The sequence below is a fragment of the Perognathus longimembris genome, chromosome 1, assembly GCF_023159225.1.
Source record: "Perognathus longimembris pacificus isolate PPM17 chromosome 1, ASM2315922v1, whole genome shotgun sequence".
Lineage (NCBI taxonomy): Eukaryota > Metazoa > Chordata > Mammalia > Rodentia > Heteromyidae > Perognathus > Perognathus longimembris.
The window spans coordinates 161,319,893-161,339,477 of NC_063161.1; the positions used below are offsets into that span (position 1 = coordinate 161,319,893).

Sequence of the window (19,585 nt, forward strand, 5' to 3'; positions counted from 1 at the left end):
CCCTTAAGCTTCTTTTGCTCAAGGCTAGCACTCTGCCACTTGAGCCACAGCGCCACTTCTGGCTTTTTCTGTGTATGTGGTACTGAGGAATTGAACCCAGGGCTTCATGCATGCTAGGCAAACACTCTGCCAGGAAGCCACATTCCCAGCCCTGAATTGTTTCTTAATGTCTTCTGGATCACTTTAGGAAGAAGAAATACTAGTAAAAGTTACAATCAACGGATTAGGAATTAACAATTAAAAAGCATTTGGGGCTGAGGGTATAGCTCCATGGAGGAGAGCTTTCCTAACAAACAACATGAAAAAATATACAGAAGTCTGTTCTCTTTCTGTTAAATAATATTTGTTTCAACTGGGAACATATCTGTAATTCTATATGGGTCATGCTCAGCAGGAGGCTGAGGTCAGAGGATAGAGGTTTGACGCCAGCCTGGGAAGGAAAATTGTGAGGTTCTTATCCCCAGTTCACTACCAAAAAGCCAGCAGTGCATCTGTGTCTCAAGTGCTTGAACACTAGGGTTGAGCAAAAAAAAATGCTGAGGGACAGTCCGTGCCCAGGCCCTGAGTTCTAGTCTAGGCCTGGCACAAAAAGAAAAGGAAAAAGGAAGAAATACTTACCTGGAGCCAGGTGCCAGTGGCTCATGCTCATAATCGCGGCTACTCAGGAGGCTGAGATCTGAGGGTCAAAGTTGAAAGCCAGCTCGGGCAAGAAAATCCGTGAGACTCTGTCTCCAATGAACCAACAGAAAACAAAGTGGCGCTGGGGCTCAAGTGTCAGAGCTAGCCTTGAGCTGAAGAGCTCGGAGAGTGCACGACCCACAAAAATAAAAGAAAGACCCGGAGCAGTTGCTCCCCGCTGCGCAGTGTCCCAGAGGCAGGGTGCAGCTGGCCTCTGTGGCGTCAGCGTCCGTTCTCGGGCCGGGGCCACCATCCTGTGCTGCCCGTCCCTTGGGAGCCATGGTGTGCGCCTCAGCTCGGGGGTGGTAGCTGCTCCAGGGGAGCCGGGTTGTTCTTTCGTGTGTGGCACACTGATCCCTTCTTCCTGCATTTGCAGACTCGAGTCGCTGGGATCGGTACTATGGTCCTGGACTCAGGGACACCCGAGACTGGGACCGGAGGGCCTGGTATGAAGCTGAGCACGACCCATACAGGAAGGAAACCTGTGCTTACGGCAACAGGTGGGTGGTGGCCCGCGGCTGAAGGGGGCTGGAGCAGGCCTTGTCATGAGCTGGCTTACCTACTCTCGTGTCTTTGAGTTGACCAGAGAGCTTGCCTGATACTCGGCAAGAGGAAGGACTGGCCATGCCTCTGGGGCTTCCGGCTCTGGGCTGTGGGGAGAGAACCAGCCTCCCGTGCGTGTCTGGCCTGTGGCTCTGGGGGCGCCTTCTGCCTGCCCACCTCTTCCCCCCATCCGTGTCTCTTCTTTGTCCTGCCCACAGTTAAGAGGAGAGACCACACTTGAAGTGCACCTGCAGTGTGCTCTCTGAGGCCCCCGAGTTGAACTTGGGGGTTCTTCAGATGAAGACTGCCCTGGGGCGGAGGGAGGGCGGCGAGGAGAGGGCCAGCCCGGCCTTGGGAGTTACCTGGTAGATGCGTGTCGTCCTCAGGAGTTGCCATCCTGTCTTGTTCTTTGCTTCCTTCAGGCTTGAAAAGTGTGATGATCACTGGAGATACGACCCGCGCTTCACGGGGAGCTTTGATGATGACACGGAACCCCCCAGGGACCCCTATGGGGAGGAGGTGGACCGGCGCAGTGTCCACAGCGAGCACTCCACTCGGAGCCTGCGCAGTGGGCACAGTCTGCCCAGCCGCCGCAGCAGCCTCAGCTCACACTCACACCAGGTGTGCCTAGTCGAGTGGGTGGGCCTTTCTGAGTGTAGCTCGGTTCCATGGCTCCAGCAGTGCGCCCACTGTCTTCGTGATGCTTGTGGGAGCTCACTTTCCTGCTTTCTTTGTTTCCCAAGAGTCAGATTTACAGAAGCCAAAATGTGACTGCTGGCACCTTTGAGGCCCCACCTCCTCCTGGCTCGCTCCATGGTGATTACGCCTATGGCGCCTATGGCGGCAATCTCGGCACTACCCACGGCTTCCAAGAGTATGGCTATCCTGTCGACAGCACCTGGCCTGCCATGGAGCAAGGTGTGTCTCGGCACACGGAGGGAGGCTGCCAGTAGGTCAAAAGGAGGACTCACTTTCCTTGGCTTGTTCAAACTTGGTGTCACTATGTAGTGCGGGGTGTCTTAAACCCAAGATCCTTCTTGACGTCTGAGTGAGGGGATTGCAGGTATGCACTGCCGTCCAGGAATCAGTGCTCGATGGGGATTTCTGAGGGGCTGGCCTGGCTCTTCTGTGCAGACCTTGTAGGTGCAGGCCACTGCTGGCTCTTGCATGCCACCGGGGCCAGGTCCTCGTGTGTGTTGTCGCAGTGTGTCACTCTAAAGACAGACCCCTTCTTGGCGGTACTGGCCGTGGGCCTGAGCAGTCGCAGAGGGAACGTCATTTCCCCTTGCTAGGTTTGTTCTATGTGTCCATCTGACTGAGCAGGTCCCACTTCCAGAGCCTTCCAGAATGCAGAGTGGTCTTTCTCCTTGACTGTGTCTCTGTGGCTGGGTGCTCAGTGATTGATGCGGCCAAGCTGAGCTGGGGGAGCTGCTCAGGAGCATGCCTGCTTCAGAAGCATGGGGAACAACAAGCCAAAGGCTTCTCTTTCTACTTACTTGATTGCAGTGCCATCAAGACCGACTTCTCCTGAGAAGTTTTCAGTGCCTCATATCTGTGCCAGGTTTGGGCCTGGCGGCCACCTCCTTAAGGTAGTTCCCAACCTGCCTTCGGAAGGACAGCCTGCACTGGTTGAGATCCATAGCTTGGAGGTAAGGCGAGGGGCTTGCTGGCCCTCTGTGCCGCATGCTGTGTGATTTTTTTGATTTCTCTTTGGTCAGTCACGGGGCTGTACTCTGAGCGTGGGCGCTGTCACTGAGCTCTTTTTGCTCGAGGGTGGTGCCACAGTGGCTGGTGCCACTTTGAGCCACAGCACCACTTCCAGTTTTCTGGTGATTAATTGGAGAAAAGAGTCTCACAGACTTCCCTGCCCAGGCTGGCTTTGAACTGTGATCCTCCACTCGCAGCCTCCCGAGAGTGGCTAGGATGACAGGCGTGAGCCGCCAGCGCCCAGCTGCTTTGTGATTCTTCTGCAGCCAACTTGCCTTGTTTGGAAACACAGACCGGGAGTTGGTTGTTCTGTCTTGTTTTTCTTTTTTGGCAGTCCTGAGGTTTGAACTAAGGGCCCCACCCCTTGAGTCACGTCCCCAGCTGTTCCTTGCTGTGGCTCTTTTTGGAGTGGGGTTTTGCTGCTTTCGCTCAGGCTGGCCTTGACTGCAGTCGTCCTCCCGGGGCCTCTCACATTAGCTCGGGTCACAGGAATGAAGCAGCTTGTTGAGATGAGGTCTTGCCAACTTCTTCTGCCAGGCTGGCCTCAAACTCTGCTCCTTCGTATCTCTGCCTCCCTAGTAGCTGAGCTTGCCGTGCGCTTCACCTCGCCCCGCCTCCGGGGAAGCGTGTGTGCGTGTGGAGCTACAACCTGGAGAGTTTGTGCTTGGTCTTTTACGATTTAGTGCTTGTGTTGTGATTTGTATTTTTACTCACCTCTTTTGCTTTGGGGAGTGTTTGTATGGACGGGGAAAGCGGGTGGGTGAGGGGGTCCAGAGCGGTAGGGGCAGGCTGAGGGGCCACAGGCCCCGTGTGCGCCCACTGACCACGCAGTGAGCCCCACACAGAGGGAAAGGCATGGTCTCAGGGGCATCTGCGTCCCGGGCTCTGGGTGCAGGCGGCACCCGGGGCCTGGGCTGCGCGCGTGAGCTGCTTCCCGTCCCCTCTGCTTGCAGACCTTGTTGCAGCACACGCCCGAGCAGGAGGAGATGCGCTCATTCCCTGGACCGCTCGGCAAGTAAGTTCCCTGCTGACGTCGCGAGTCTGCACCGAGGCGGTGGCTGCGTTTGGCCTCACAGCCCTGGCCTCCATTCTCAGAACACCCGTTCTTCTTCCAGAGACGACACCCATAAAGTGGATGTTATTAATTTTGCACAGAACAAAGCTACAAAATGTTTGCAGAATGAAAGCTTGATTGACAAAGAGTCTGCAAGTCTTCTGTGGAATTTTATTATTCTGTTATGCAGACAGAATGGGGTGCGTTCCTTTCCTTGTAGAATGTCCTCCCTTTTGACCTGTGGTGTCAGGACCATTCCTGAAGCCATCTTGGCTCCATCCTGGCAGAGGAGGGGAGGGGTGTGGAGGGAAGGAGGTCTTAGCCCTTTGGTCACATCAAGGACAGAGGTTGTGTCTTTGGTGTTCTAACCCTTGCCCCCTGCAGACAAGGAGTCAGGACTCTGACCTGACATCCCTGGGACCCGTCTCGTCACCTTGCGGGAACTGTCCACGTTAAAGCCTTGCTTGCTCTTCCCTCCCCTCCCGCTCCCCCTGTGGCCTTACAGACGGTGGTGGGGACGGACATCGCAGAACTGTTGTTACGAGACCATAGGACCGTGTGGCTTCCTGGGAAGTCGCCCCAAGAGGCGAACCTCATAGACTTCACTAACGAGGCTGTGGAGCAGGCGGAGGAGGAGGAGTCTGGTGAAGCACAGCTCTCGTTCCTCACCGACAGCCACACGGCCGCCAGCAGCAGCCTGCTTGAGAAGGAAACGGAGCGCTTCCGAGAGCTTCTGCTCTATGGCCGCAAGAAGGTGGGTGGGCTTGAGACCCCTAGGCGCCTCTGCGCTTGCCCCTTTTGTTCCTGGTGTCGTGTGGTCCTGAAGCCCCCAGCCCCGCCACGCATCCCGCGGCTGTTGGTGGTGCTAGGCCCTCAGTAGGTGCTGATCCCCTCCTGGAGCGCCCCAAGGCTTTGTGGCCAGTGGTACTGTCGTCTCTGTCCTGGTCCGGGGAGGGAGCCTGTTTGTTAGAGCACAAGGTGACTCATCCAGATCCCTAACGCGCTGCAGGATGCTCTGGAGTCTGCGATGAAAAATGGCCTGTGGGGTCACGCTCTGCTGCTTGCAAGTAAGATGGACAGCAGGACACATGCCCGTGTCATGACCAGGTAAGACAGCTGCCACCGCCCTTTCCAGGTGCTAAAACCCATGGCTCTGCAGCACACAGGTGCCCTGCTGTGCTCTGGGGCTGCCAGGCTCGAGCCTCTAAGCCTGCTGGGCCTTCTGTCCTTGGGTCATGCTCCTGAGGAATTTTTAATTCTTGCCAACCGGTGATTTTTAATATTTTATTTTCAGTGGAGTTGGGATTTGAACTCATGACATGCACTTGTTAGGCAGGCGCTCTACCACTGAGCCATTCCTCCAGTCCTTGTTTACCTTGGTTATTTTGGAGATAAGGTCTTGATCCCAGGGTAGCTGGGCTAGACACGTACCACCCTATACAGCTTCTTCCATGGAGTCTTAAGTTTCATGGACTTAGCCTCCTGGGCAGGCCTAGAACTGTTATCCTCTCAGTCTCCACCTTCTGTGCCACCACAGCCAGCCATGGGTTGAGAAGGGGTTTTGAGAAAACTTGGTGGCCACGCTAGCCTTGAATCACGATCTTGCTGTTCTCAGCTTCCTACGTAGAAAGGAGCGCAGCGGTGAGGCACTGGCAGCCAGCGGGCCTTGGGCCTTTGCTATGAAACCTCACATTCCCTGTCTTCACCCTTGTCGTGCTGTTTGAAGCTAGCTGAGCTAGCTGTCACGTGCCAAGGCTCCACTTCAGTCTGACCGCTCCATAAAAGGGCTCTTCTTAGGCTTCAAGGTGCTTTTGTAACTGAGCCAGGGTTGAGCCTCTCTTTCCTCACGTCCACCTAGGTTTGCCAACAGTCTTCCGATCAATGACCCTCTGCAGACAGTCTACCAGCTCATGTCCGGGCGAATGCCTGCTGCATCCACGGTGCGTGTCACGTTGGGCCCTGCTCGCCGGGCCGCGAGGCCCACCGTGGGCCCTGCAGGGTTGGGGTTGTTCTCGTTAAAGACTTCACTGTGGGACCTCAGACCTTTGTTTCTCTGTGCGTTTATATGTGTATGTGTATCGGTACTGGGGTTTGAACTCAGGGTGTGGGCGTTATCCCTGAGCCTTTACCACTTGAGCCACAGCTGCACTTCTGGTTTTTTGGTGGTTTATTGGAGGTAAGAATCTCACAGGCTTTTCTGCCCAGCCTGGCTTTGAACCACAGTCCTCAGATCTCATGGTCCTGAAGGAGCCACGAGTGCCCAGCTTGACCTCTGCCTGTTGCTCTTGCTTTCTGATTGTGCTTGACCGTTAGGGAATTCGAGTGATGCTCTCCTGAGGATGAGGGCCTGGTGTGTGTTCTGGTTGTAGTGTTGTGGAGATGAGAAGTGGGGAGACTGGAGGCCACATCTTGCTATGGTGTTATCCAACCTGAACAACAACATGGACGTGGAGTCCAGGACCATGGCCACCATGGGCGACACTCTAGGTGGGTCGGGCGGGGCGGGCCACCCTCCCTCCCTCCCGCGCGTGGGCCAGTCAGAGCGCCTGCGAAAGGAGCATGTCCAGAGACTGAAGTGTGCTGCTCCATCTCTCCTCAGCCTCCAAAGGCCTCCTAGATGCCGCGCACTTCTGCTACCTGATGGCCCAGGTTGGATTTGGGGTTTATACGAAGAAAACCACCAAACTGGTTCTGATAGGATCAAACCACAGGTGAGGAATCCAGCCGAGGAGCAGTGTCTATTTTCCTTCAAGAAGGAACCGATTCCCCTCTGCTAATTGAGAAATGGACAGCCTTAGGAGGCTGGTTACTTTGTCAATTCCCTTCCTCAACAGTTTGCCATTTTTAAAGTTTGCCACCAATGAAGCCATTCAGAGGACAGAGGCCTACGAGTATGCTCAGTCCCTTGGGGCCCACACCTGCCTCTTACCTAACTTCCAGGTAAGCAAGAGAGTGCGGCATGGTTTTTATGATGGGGGGGTGGGCGGGGAGGGAAGGCCGTGCTGACTTTTTCTTTTTCCCTTAAAATTTTTTTTAATGGTTACTATAGAGGTAATGTGCAGGGGAGTTACAGTTACATAAGTCAAGTAGAGAGTACATTTCCTTCTGGACAATGTCACCCCTTCCCTCTCTCCCTCCCTACCCACACGTTGTATAGTTCATTTTCATGCCTAGTGAGTATGGCTTTTGGTTCTTTAGATTTTTTACATTCTTATGCAGATAATGACGAGATTTAGGAGGAAACATCTCACCAATAATGCTCAAAAACTAAATGATACTGAATTGAAAATTTTTTGGTAGCATTTTGGTCCTTAACATATTCACCATTACGTATAGTACTTGTATTCAAGCACCTTGACATCAGCTGTGTTTAACAAGGGCTCTGGCAGGCTGCAGCGAGGTGCCTGTGTCTACCCAGTGGTTAGCAGAATTAGCTGAGAGGGCTTTTGGCATAGCTGGCTCCATAGGAGAGGTGACTGTCACAGAGGGTCTGGCTGCACCGTCAGCCATGTCAGAGGTGTTACAGGGGAGAAGACCTTAAAAGACCTCAGAGGATAGGGCCTAGTACTACCATTGGAGGACGGCGGTTGCTGGTGGTGGACGTGGTAATGAGACTCCCAGAGAGAGTCACGCATGCAGGGTCTTCTCAGGAAACATCGGGAAAGCCCCGGGACGGTGAAGTTGTGTTTGTTGTTGCAGGTGTTCAAGTTCATCTATTCTTGTCGCTTGGCTGAGATGGGACTTGCCACCCAGGCTTCCACTACTGCGAAGTGATCGCCAAGAGTGTCCTGGTGCAGCCGGCCGCTTTCTCCCCAGTGCTCGTCACCCAGCTGGTGCAGGTGGGGAGGCGGGACCGGGCCTGTCGTGCAGTTAAGATACTGGAATGTCCTTGGGCTTGCGTTTACCGTGTTAGCACAGGAGTTCTTCAGGTACGCCATGCCAATACAGAAGCTGAGCGGGAAGCTTCTCTGTGAGCAGGCCCCTGGCTCCAGGCGATTGTTTGAGGCAGGGTAGGGTTAGCCTGGCGGGCAAGAGCTCCTGTGTGCAGTTCTGCAGCTGAGGTGGTCATGGCTGCATGTTCACAAGCCTGTTTGTTGCACATCCGATGCAGTGTGTGGCCAGCCACCAAGCTGGTATGGAGAGCATTCCGCCACTGCCCACACACTGTGTGCGGTGTCAAGTGCTCCATTCCTGGAAATACACTCCTGATGCCCAAGAAAGCTTGTTATCATGCAAGTGTTGGAGCCTACGCAAAAGTGCAGAGTTCCCATCCCCATCCCTCAGTTTCAGCAGTCACCAACACAGGCCATACTTGTTTCATCTTACCCAGCGTGGCCTCCCAACTCCCTTCCTAGGACATCTGAGCACTAGGATAATGAGGCCAAGGGTACCTGGTCAGTTTGTTGTTGATAGTCAGGCCCTGCTGACCCCACACACCTGTGAGGCCATAGGTCTACAGAGCACTCCACTGCGCAGGTCCTTATTACCCAACTGCGTTCTCTAATTAAACCCTTAACTTCCCATTTCACACTGTCAGGAGAGAGTTTTGCTTGTGTCACCTGTAGTAACAGTTTCTCTGTTCTCTGGGCTTCTAGATGGCTTCGCAGTTACGCCTCTTCGATCCTCAGCTGAAAGAGAAACCAGAGGAGGAGTCCTTTGTGGAGCCTGCCTGGCTGGTGCAGCTGCGGTGTGTGGAGAAGCAGATCCAGGTGTGGCTTCTGACAGCACAGCCCTGTCTTAGGGCTTGGCCTGTAGATGTTTGACAAGATGGTTTGTACCCATTTTCACACTGCTGGCACTCACCTGCAGCAGTTAGCTTAGGAAGTGTGCCTAGTCCAGGAATGTCCTAATTGCACAGGAAGGACTTTAGGTACCGTGGAGGCAGAGGCTGTGTGCAGGGCCACCTGGGCTGATGGGACGTGGTGTAGAGCCTCTAACTCTGCTCTCCTTTAGGAGGGGGCGCTGCTCTGGAGCCAGGACGCAGCCGACCCCCGGCAGTGCCCCAGCACACCAAGCTCGGAGGCGGAGCAGTTGAATGGTGCGAGTGTTGGCCAGCCAGCAGGGCTGGGAGCGGACAACCCCCTACTGATGCCGGGCACGGAGCCCTTGAGCCAGGACGTGCAGCTGCTGCCCTCAGGTGGGACATGGATAGGATGTGCACCTGCTCTCTGATGGCTGCTTCTGAGCAGGGAACATTCTTTGGTTTTTGCCGCTATGAGAATTGAGACACCGTGTACAGCCATGGTAGTTCTGGGGACCCCTTGGTCTCCCACTTCTGCCTTTTCGCTAATTCCTCTGTTGAGCTCATCAAGCCCCAGAGCTTCAGATGGTCATTGGCCGATGGCACTCCCACCCTCCCCCCACCCCTTCACCCCCCACCCCCGTCCTGGTGGCCCTGTCCCCTGAGTCTGCTTCTTGGCCCTTCGTGCCTGTGGGAACCTGGGAATGTACACCATCAGAACAAGACCCCTGCCACTCCTGCCCTGCTTCTCCTTGTTCTCTTCTTAGGAAAGGACACCCATCCCTCCTGGAGTTGGGGTCCACACCTCTCTTACTCATGCCCCGCAGCTCCTTCCGGCATGGGAGAGCAGCGGCTTGCCTGTGATGTGCGCACAGCAGCCACAGACACTGACCTCCGGTGCTGCCCCGCCCCTCCCCTCCCCACCTCACATCCTCGTCCAAGTCCATAGACTCCTTGTCCACTCCCAGTCGGCTCTTTCCTCCGATGTTGATTTTCTGTCCTTATTGTGTTTCCCCGGGGACAGTTGGATTTGAGTTGATTTTTCCATTTTTATCTTTTGTGCCAGTCATTAAACTCAGGGCCTAGCCCTCTCACTTGGCTTTTTACTCAAGCTTAGCACTCTACCACTTTAGCCTCTCCTCCACTTTTGACTTTTTGTTAGTTCATTGGAGATTGGAGTCTCTCACATTTGTCTGCCCCAACTGGCTTTGCACTGGAATCTTCAGATCTAAGCCTCCTGAGTAACTTGGATTACCAGCATCTGACTCATTTTATTTTTTGAAGACAGGGTTTTGCTTTGTTACCCACAAGTTGGTAGTAGCTGAAGCGCCCTTCCTGCCTCTGCTTCCCGAGTAGCTGGACCCCAGGCATGCACCTCGTGGCTGGCTTGCTCTGCTTTGTTCAGCGTGCACCCGCCGCCCTGGTGGTGCCGGCAGGCCGTGGGTCCTGCTGTGTGCACGAGTGGCCCATCTGACTTCTGGCAGTGAAAGAGAGGGCTCCCTAGACACAGCCACGCCCAAGCAAGGTCTGCTTTGGGGTCCTGCTGTGGTCGAGCCTCTGCCCCAACATATGATAGGTGCCAGTGTGTGTTCCTTCTGCTCTTAGCCCTCAGAAAGTGAACGGCCTTTTCTCTAGACCTCTGATGGGGCAATGGCTTCAGCCACCCCTGTGTAAGAGAAGCATGGCTGGGCACAGTGTCTCCTTCATGTGCTCACTCAACCTCGTGACCCTTGACTCGCTCTTCTCCATTGCACCCTGCAGCTCCACAGACGCTCTCTGAGGACCAGCCAGCCCACCCTGCCAGGGTGCCCATGTTCTCCGTGCCGCTGTCCTGGGGCCCCCAGGAGCCAGGTCCTGGCTATGGGTCTCAAGGATCTGCACTTGGCCTCCCACAACACGCCAGGCCTGATGCCCCAGCTCTGCACCCGGGACTGGCCCTGCCACCAGGGGCACCATCGCTTCCAGAAAGTGGCCCCCTGCGCCAGGAGACCAGGAGCCTGGACCCAGGTGTGTCTGCGTGGTGCTCTCCTGAGGGCAGAACTGCATTCATTGGCCTTGGTGTTGATGAGGTGCTTAGTAGCAAAAGCTATGTGGACCAAAAATTCTATTAAGTTACAGGCACCCCCTTCACCCGCCCTCCCCGCCCCCCCCCCCAAGGGGTTCAGCGTCTCACTGCACTATTAATTCCTTTTGTGACTTGGCTGTGTGTCACGATGTGAAGGGTAAATGGCCATTCAGACATGACAACACAGCCTTGGGACATCTGCAGGGTCTGCTCAAGGTGGCCCTTCTAAGCTCAAGGTGCACAGCTCAAGGTGACAGATTTCTGTCTGGAAGTCACGTTTAGGGGCTCTCGTGCTTGCCTCTGCCTAACTTGGCTTTTGTCCATGTGAGCAAAAGAAAATATACGTCTGGTTTTAAAAAGCAAAAATGTAACCATATATATTGGGGGGCATCTTTGGTCTTGTTTTAGAAATTGACCCCAGTGGTAGGAAGCTGGTTGTTCCTCAGTGGAGGGGTCCTGACAGGGCCCTGCTTCCTTCTGTTTGGGGGCAGCAGCGCACAACCCCATCTCTCTCTCGCTTTAACAGGAGTGGCACCACAGGACTTGCCTGTCAGAAACACCCTTCCAGAGCTCAGTGAAGAGGACTCGGATGGAAAACTTGCTACTTTGGTATTGTCCTACTCTTAGAACATTTTTGTAAAAAAACATGTGAGGAATCAAAAAGCATTGGTAGGCAAAGATGGAAAGAGAGACTTCAGAGGGGTAAAAATACCCAACTATAACAAAAAAAACTGCCTTATTATTTTATTTTTATTTTTTGGTGCCAGTCCTGGGGCTTGAATTCAGGGTCTGGGCACTGTCCCTGAGCTTTTGTGCTCAAGCCTAGTGCTCTCCCACTTGAACCACAGCTCCACCTTTTTTGGTAGCTAATTGGAGAGAAATCTCATGGACTTTCCTGCCCTGGCTGGCTTCAAACCATGGTCCTCAGAGCTCAGCCTTCTGAGTAGGTAGGATTGCAGGCCTGAGCCACCAGTGTCTGTTACTATTTTTTCAAGTGGAGAGAGCCTTTTAGCTTCCGCATCTCCTGCACAAAAGGACCTGACATGTTCGTTGGTTTCCTGAGGCTGCCACTCGTGCCAGCAGAGGCCCTTGACACAAAGGCCTCCCCTGGTCACTCCCGACTGGGAAGGACAAGTGCTTTTATACAGACCTGTTCTGGAAGCTTCTTGAAGTCCTGTTCAGTCTTTTCTTTTTTTATTTTGGCAATGCTAGGGGGTTGAACTTACCCTACTTGAGCCATGCCCTTAGTCTTTTTTTCTTTTTCATTTATTTTGGGGATAGGCTTTATGGTTTTGCCCCAGACAGTGTGATAGCAGTCTATTTATACTTCCCAAGTAGCTGAGGTGTCAGGCATGAGCCACCATGCCTAGCTAGAGAGGGAGTCTTGCCAGCTTTTTGCCCAGGCTGGCTTCTGTGAGCCTCCTGAGTAGCCGGGATTATAGGCGTGAACCATTGCTCCCAGCCCTCTCATCGCTTGTGCGTAGGTGTCAAAACCAGGGCCTCATACTCTTACTTAACTTTTTCTACTCACGCCTGGTGTTTCCACTCATGGCCATGCCTCCAGTCTAACATTTGCTGCTTGATTGGAGATAGAGTCTTCCATACTTATCTACCTTGGCTGGCTTTGAACATTAATCCTCAGATTTCAGCCTCCTGAGCAACTAAGATTACAGGGAAGTGCCACCATTAATGGCCGCCTCCTATTACTTCTTAAAATGCATGCTGAGCCAGGTGCAGGAGGCTCACACCTGTCATCCTAGCGCCTCAAGAGCCTGAGTTCTGAGGATCCTGGTTCAAAGCCAGCCTGGGCAAGAAAGTTCAAGAGACTCTTTCTCTTCAATTAACCACTGGAGTAAAAGCCATAAGTAGGGCTGGGGATATAGCCTAGTGGCAAGAGTGCCTGCCTCGGATACACGAGGCCCTAGGTTCGATTCCCCAGCACCACATATACAGAAAACGGCCAGAAGCGGCGCTGTGGCTCAAGTGGCAGAGTGCTAGCCTTGAGCGGGAAGAAGCCAGGGACAGTGCTCAGGCCCTGAGTCCAAGGCCCACAACTGGCCAAAAAAAAAAAAAAAAAAGCCATAAGTAGAGCTGTGGTTCAAGTGGCAGAGCACTGTCCTTGAGCCAAAAAGCTCTGGGATAGCCCCCAGACCCTGAGAAATGCATGGCACTCCTGGCTAGGAGCTGATGGGGGGGGGGCTTCAGAGCATCTTCTTGGTCCCCGCCACCCCCACCTTGCTTGGGAAGGCACTTGGGGGAAGCACGTCCCTTGGCTTCCTTGGTCCCTCATGAGGAACCAAGTTGAGAGCCAGCTCCTGTGTTACTTGGGGACAGGGCACCTCAAGGACGGCGCCAGGCTTGGAGACCCCACCGGCTTGGGATTATAACGGCTCAGCCTCCACACAGCCTGCTCCACCTCTGACACCTACTCCCGAGGCCAAGAGACCTCCACCGGCGGTCAGAAAAGAAGCCAAAGAGCCAAAGAAGGTACAGCACATCAAGCCCACCACACCTGTCCACTTGGGCAGAGGCTGGGCAAGCGCGGCATGGGGGCCCAGCATCCTGGGGCCATTTGTGTAAGTCGGGAGTGAGCGTGCCTGTGTGTGAACAAACCCAGGTCAGCGAGGGCACCCGCTCCATCCACACCGTGGCCAGCAGCCCGGTTCCCTGCCGCCCTGTCGTGGCGACTGCGTGAGCCCCAGCAGACCCTTGCTCCCCGCTCTGGCGTTTGGATCAGGCTTCCTTTGAGGTCATCACAGAGGCAGGCGGGCACTCCCTTGCTTGCCCCGGAGGCGAGTGCCCAGCAGTGGGCGGGGCTGCGGGTTTCTAAGCGCGTGTGTTGCGGTTCGGAGGAGCAGTGCTGGCTGTGCACAGCTTCCCCCGCGCAGCTTCCCCCGCTCGGTTCGGCCGGCATTCGGCCTCTGGAGGCCTTGGCTGGTGATGCTGCCTGTGGCGGGCTGGCTCCCTCCTCGCTTCCTGCGTGCCGGGTGGCTCTTGTACGCAAGGCCAAGTGCTCTTTGAGCCACAGTGCTACTTCAGGTTCTTTGGTGGCTAAATGAAGCGTCTCACAGACTTTCTGGTCCAGGCTGGCTTCGAACAGAGATCCTCAGGTCTCAGCCTCCTCAGTAGCTAGGATCACAGGCATGAGCCGCCGGCTTCCAGCTCCCCAGCCCTTCAGGTTTTTTTTTTTTTTTTTTGGCCAGTCCTGGGCCTTGGACTCAGGGCCTGAGCACTGTCCCTGGCTTCTTTTTGCACAAGGCCAGTACTCTGCCACTTGAGCCACAGCGCCACCTCTGGCCGTTTTCTGTATATGTGGTGCTGGGGAATCGAACCCAGGGCTTCAGGTATACGGGACAACCACTCTTGCCGCTAGGCCATAGCCCCAGCCCCTGCCCCAGCCCTTCAGTTTTGAAGTGAGCAGGCACTTGCTGACTCCAGGCCAGGGGAGGAGGCTGGGGTGTTTCCGGATAGAACGAGGGGTGTCTGTTGCTGTGTTGCTTTTTCGGCTCTGCTTTTCCTGTTCAATAGAAGCCATGGAGGCAGCAAGTAAAGGCAGCAAGTGGCCTCGGTGTCACTCCGGTTCTCTGCACATGGAGGACGCCCGGGCTTTGTGTTGAAGCCTCCTGTCCACACCTGCCTTTACTCCTCAGTGAGGAGGAGCCTGAGGCTCGCTTTCTCAGGGTTCAAATGTGAACTGTCCTAAAGATAGACACAGAAGCTGGGGTATGCCTCAAGGGTGGACCACTTGCCTAACAGATTCAAGAGGCCTCAGGGGCTCCGCAAGCATGGGTGCGTGTGCTTGAGCATCCGCACCCAGCCTTGTCCTCCTGGGGATTAAACCCCGGCCGCCTAGCAAGCATGCTGCCATTTGAGCTATGCTTCCAGTCCCTTGTTGAAATCCAGTCTCACACATGTATTCCTGGATCAGTCCTCCTACCTCGGCCTCCCAGGGATCTGGGATCAAAGGCCTGCACCACCATACCCCGCTTTCTCCCCCTCTCAGTGCGTAGTTGAGTAGCACTAAGCACATTCATCGACGTACAGCAAGACCACCGTCCATTCACACATTCACAGAATGCTTCCCCTTTCCACACTTGACACTCGTTGGACACTGACCCGCTGTACCCTCTGTGTCTATGGGTCTGCCTTCTTGGAATTTGTGAATTGTGCTAGCTCTCCTCGCGCGCGTCATCCTCAAGGCTCTGTGGTGGTTTTATATTTAGAGTGAGTCCTGGTTCTCTCGGTGGCTGCCTGGGAAGAAAAGGACAGAAGCTTACTTGCCAGATGACAAGAACAAATCAGTGAGTATTGTGGAGCAGGGCCAGCGGTCCAGGGTATTTTAAAGATTGCCTGTTGGTGTGCAGTGCGTGTGATTCAGAATCAAATGTACACATGTACTTGTTTTCTGGAGCTTACCGTTTCCAAGTTCATCAAGATTCTATTTTGTTGAGCTTCAATCTACTGATTTTTTTTTCTTTTTAAAATCTTGGCAGATTGTCTGGGATGAAAAGAAAAACCAGTGGGTAAACCTGAATGAGCCAGAGGAGGAGGTGAGCTGCTCCTCGGGTGTTGGCTGCAAGGGGAAGGAGCACCTCCTTTGCTCTTCAGCCCCAGGCACTGTAGCCTTCCTTTCGAAAGTCCTAACTGGGTTTCTGGGGCATGTTGTAGATTTCTAAGCTGTTTCTCCCTCTGCAGAAGAAGGCACCACCCCCACCTCCAACATCATTCCCCAGGGCCCCACAGACGGCTCCCACGGGGCCCCCAGGGCCTCCTGCAGCCTCCGTGAACCTGTTTTCTAGAAAAGCAGGTAAGGGCCACGACAGCCATCAGAGGTTTCCGGGTAGTGTGTGGTAGAGCTAGCTGTAGATAGAGCAGGCACCGGGCCGCCTTGTGTTACAGTGCTGGAGAGTTATGGAGGTAGACCCGTGAGGCAAGAGCCTGTTTGTCCATGCGTGATATTCTGTGGCATCTGTGTTGACCACCCAGGAGTAAAGCTAGGTCCCCTGGGTTAGAAGCACCCCTGTGATACAGGGGAGACATTGTGGAATGGAGTGAGCAACCTCACAGAAGTGCACACCCCAGCCAGTGGGTTCCTTGGGTGGGACTCCTCCTCCTCCGCGCCCTGCTTGCTCTGCTGACACAGCGGGACTCTGCAGTCACCTGGAATGCCCGTCTGAATTTGCTTCCCCCTATCCCTTGTAGGCGGATCCAGAGCTCGCTACGTGGATGTTCTGAACCCAAGTGGGACTCAGCGGAATGAGCCAGCTCTTGCTCCCGCCGACCTCTTTGCTCCACTCGCCCCACTCCCAATCCCTTCTAATCTGTTAATACCAAATCCAGGTAGGCAGCGCGTGCCCGAGCGGGTCCTCATCCGCCTTCACCTGCCAGCCTGACCGGTCTTTGTCGGGAGCCTCTGGCCCAGCTCTTCCACTGGGAGTGGCTAAGCCAACCTGTACTTTGTCAGTGTCCGTGCCCTCTCCTCCACGAAGGCCCAAACGAAGCAGGGCTCTTCCCAGGAGCCCTGGAGTGGAACTCTTCCCGCAGGTTGTGGAGGATGTCCTGGGGACTGGGGTGTGGTGACGGCCTCCTGCCCCCTCATTCACAGATGCAGAAGAGCCACCGCTTGCAGACCGGGCTGGCAGCCGGGGACAGGTGCCAGCTGGGGCTCAGCCCAAGCCAGAACCCGGCACAGAAGCCCAGGCAAGTGGAATAGAGGGGGAAGGAAGAAGAGAGCCCCAGGGAGGGCCTGCCCGCCGTTCCGTCCTCCAGGCTTCCCTTCCCGTGCGCTTGTCGCATGTGTGTTGCGAGCGCAGATGGACTTGTGCTCCCACTGGTCAACACAGGTGTTGAGAAGCAGACGTGGGGGCCGGGGCCAGGGAAGGGCTGAGGGAGTTGGTGTTTCATGGGGACAGTGGTACATTATGTATGTATCATACCACTATTTTTAAAGAATCACAAAAAATTAAGGTACAAAAGGAAGGAGGAATTGTCCAGCCCTAAGTAAAAGCTAAGCCTAGCTTCACCTGAAAGGGGCAGCGGCTCTCCCAGGCTTCCGGCACTGGGATGGGAGGGACAGCCTGGGTCAGCCCGGCTCCTGTTGGCGGCGGGTCTGGAGGGGTGTGGCGGTGGGCGTGAATCAAGGCCACATGGGCCGCACACAGCCTTACGGGCCATGCCAGACACAGTGGCTGTGCTGTCACCCTGGGCAGGACAGGGGTGTCCTGCGGGAGACCCCTTCTACATGACACTTTGGGCTAGGTGCTGCCGGTATTTTTCCTCTTGGTGAGAGAGACTTCAGTTCCTTGCGGCGGGGTGGTTGCCACATCTGTTTCCTTCACAGGAGCTCAGCTCTTCAGCGTCAGCCTCTGGTCCTGAACTCACGCCCTCCAGACTGGATGGTTCCCAGGGAGGAGAGGTAGGGAGTGGCCCGGCCCCAACTGTCCAGTTGAGGCTTGGCAGGATCAGCTGCATTGCCCACAGGCAGTGTCCCCAGCCTCTGAAAAGGAGCGCAAACGACCGGGAAAGGCCAGTGTAGGACAAGAAAGAGAACAGGGCGGTGTCGAGCCAAATGCTTGAAAGGCCTCATGCTCCACTTGCTTGATCTCCCTGGTGGCGCTCTGAGTGGGTGGAGGGGTGCCACGACCTTCCTCAGCGAGGGTCTCCCTCAACACGGCGTGAGTGCTGTTGAAATTTGAGGTGTATGAGGTGAAGCCAGTGCCGGCCCAGGGCGAGAGAGCTCCCCGCTCCACAGGAATAACGGTTTCTTCACAACGTCTGTTGAAGTTGGGAGAGGGCTGACTCTGGCTTTTCCGTTTGAGTTGTGTTGCTCTAACGGCAGCGGCGGCTCTCGGGAGCTCTCCCGGCGGCCGGGAGCCCCGCCATGCATGCTGAGTCTCACGTGTGTTTCCTGTGTGTGTTCTTGCTGTTCCGTAGCTCTCGCGCTGTAGCTCAATGAGCTCGCTCTCACAGGAAGTGAGCCGGCATTTTCATCAGGTACCTGTGGCTGGCCGCTCTCTCCTTCCATGGGCTGCTGTGTGTAGACTTGTCCCCTTGAGAGTGCTGGTCCCTCGCCCTACACACTTTGTTGCTAACCCCACCTTTGTCTTAGCCAAGCCTTCTGAGATGGAGTGTTCCCTCCCCTCAGTGGCCCACGGAGAGCCTGTGGTCACGGTCCAGGTGCCCCATCCACGGACTGACCCTGGGGGTTGAGAGCACCTGGAGAAGTTGGTTTTCTACAGGGCCTGGCCTGGCAGTGTCTCCCAGACGAAGCCCCCTGTGGGGAGGAAGGTGTCTTACTTAGCAGGCTTGAGGCCAGCAGGACGGTCTGATGGCCCTCCTGTGTCTGGTCTGGGGGAGCTAAAGGAATGCTTCATCTTCTGTGTGGTGGGGGGAGGGGGGAGGGGAGGTGGGGGGCGTGGGAGGGGTAGACCTTGTCTTTCAGCTGCATATTGACACACACACCTACTCCAGGTCTCCCGCTTGGGCTGACACTACAGGGCGTCTCTGTGGCCTGCACTGTCTAGCACATCACATCGTGGTGGTTATTCGCATTTCACTCTGCATGTGGCTTTGATAGTCGCCATTATTCTGTGAGCCATCTGTAATGAGAGGCACCGGTGTTGTCAGAGCCGTCTCCGCCCCGCACTGTGACGCCCGGGGGCATCGGCACCTTTCGGAGGAGACACCCACGTCTGAAGCCCGGTGGCGGCGGCTGAGGTGGCTTCTCTGTTTTGCAGGCTCCCAGCGACCATGGCCCCGCAGGGCCCCCTCCCGGCGGGGCAGTGCCCTTCTACAACCCGACTCGCTTAGCACAGGTGAGTGGCCTCTGCCTGTGCCTGAGTCGGTCACTCTCCGCGGCTGGCTTGGCGCCGTGCTGCTCAGTCAATGTGTCTTTTCTTCCCTAGACTCTTCCTTTTCTCATCCAGAGTCGCTCACTCGCAGAAGGATGAGGAGACTGGCCGCTGGCCCCTCCCCCGCCCCTCCCCCATCTCTCCCACCCCCTGGCCTCCATGCCCTGTTCCCATCTGTGCTTTGGGATCTTCAGACTCAGGCCTTTCCTGGTGGCTCCCTCCACAGGAGGGAGGGTGTGGACCAAGTGAGCATCTTCCTCCTTCCTAAGGGGCGAGTGTGTGCTGGGCGGCTGCCCACGCCGGGCTCTGTGGCTCCTGCCGTTGTGGAGCCTGTGGCCGCAGACTCCCATCTCTTTTCTGTCACCTGGGACCTGTCTCCCAAGCTGGACCTGCTGGTGTAGAACCCTCCATGTTGCCCTGTCGTGGGGGGAGGGGGGCTACCCCTTCGAGGAGCTTCATGACATAGTGGCGACTTTGTAAGGGACCCACCGTGTTTGAAAATACTTGTGTTGCCCTGGTCATTGGGTTGATGGTTGGACTGGGTAGAATTCTTGGGCAGGAATTTTCTTCAGGACTGAAGGTGTCTTTGCCATGTTCTGTGCCCACCACGAGATTCCAGGCCCCTCCTCCTCACTCTGGAGCCTGGAGGCACATCTCTGTCCTCAGGGCCCGGGGCACTGCCCCCCCCCCCGCCCCCCACACCGGTGCTGGTCATTTGTGTGCTTCCGCCCAAGAACAGAGCAGCTGTCTGGACTGCTTGCTGTGGCCTCTCTCCTCTGCTGTCTGCTCTGTCAGCGTCCTGCCTGGGAGAATAGGGTCTGGTGTGTGATGAGCGGGAGCTCGGTGGGAGGACAGGGCGATTCAGATGGGCATCCTGACGCTCTGAGTGTGAACTTTACTTGACACCACTGTCACATAGACCCTGCCCTTAGCTGCTTGCCTGGCCT

General features: G+C 55.5%; 1 protein-coding gene across 1 annotated transcript in view; it reads left to right on the top strand.

The window, feature by feature from the left end:
• Sec16a (SEC16 homolog A, endoplasmic reticulum export factor) overlaps nucleotides 1-19,585 on the top strand; it is a 35,235-nt gene that overhangs the window by 13,341 nt on the left and 2,309 nt on the right. Inside the window, 27 exon segments of the mRNA XM_048345896.1 lie at nucleotides 1,055-1,178; nucleotides 1,644-1,842; nucleotides 1,965-2,139; nucleotides 2,728-2,870; nucleotides 3,882-3,943; nucleotides 4,044-4,182; nucleotides 4,488-4,736; nucleotides 4,992-5,089; nucleotides 5,841-5,922; nucleotides 6,352-6,469; nucleotides 6,582-6,693; nucleotides 6,817-6,922; nucleotides 7,682-7,733; nucleotides 7,736-7,821; nucleotides 8,578-8,691; nucleotides 8,936-9,119; nucleotides 10,485-10,730; nucleotides 11,315-11,397; nucleotides 13,123-13,275; nucleotides 15,012-15,089; nucleotides 15,282-15,338; nucleotides 15,484-15,595; nucleotides 15,991-16,128; nucleotides 16,394-16,488; nucleotides 17,129-17,203; nucleotides 17,722-17,781; nucleotides 18,525-18,602. Of these exon segments, the coding sequence (XP_048201853.1) occupies nucleotides 1,055-1,178; nucleotides 1,644-1,842; nucleotides 1,965-2,139; nucleotides 2,728-2,870; nucleotides 3,882-3,943; nucleotides 4,044-4,182; nucleotides 4,488-4,736; nucleotides 4,992-5,089; nucleotides 5,841-5,922; nucleotides 6,352-6,469; nucleotides 6,582-6,693; nucleotides 6,817-6,922; nucleotides 7,682-7,733; nucleotides 7,736-7,821; nucleotides 8,578-8,691; nucleotides 8,936-9,119; nucleotides 10,485-10,730; nucleotides 11,315-11,397; nucleotides 13,123-13,275; nucleotides 15,012-15,089; nucleotides 15,282-15,338; nucleotides 15,484-15,595; nucleotides 15,991-16,128; nucleotides 16,394-16,488; nucleotides 17,129-17,203; nucleotides 17,722-17,781; nucleotides 18,525-18,602 (3,218 nt within the window).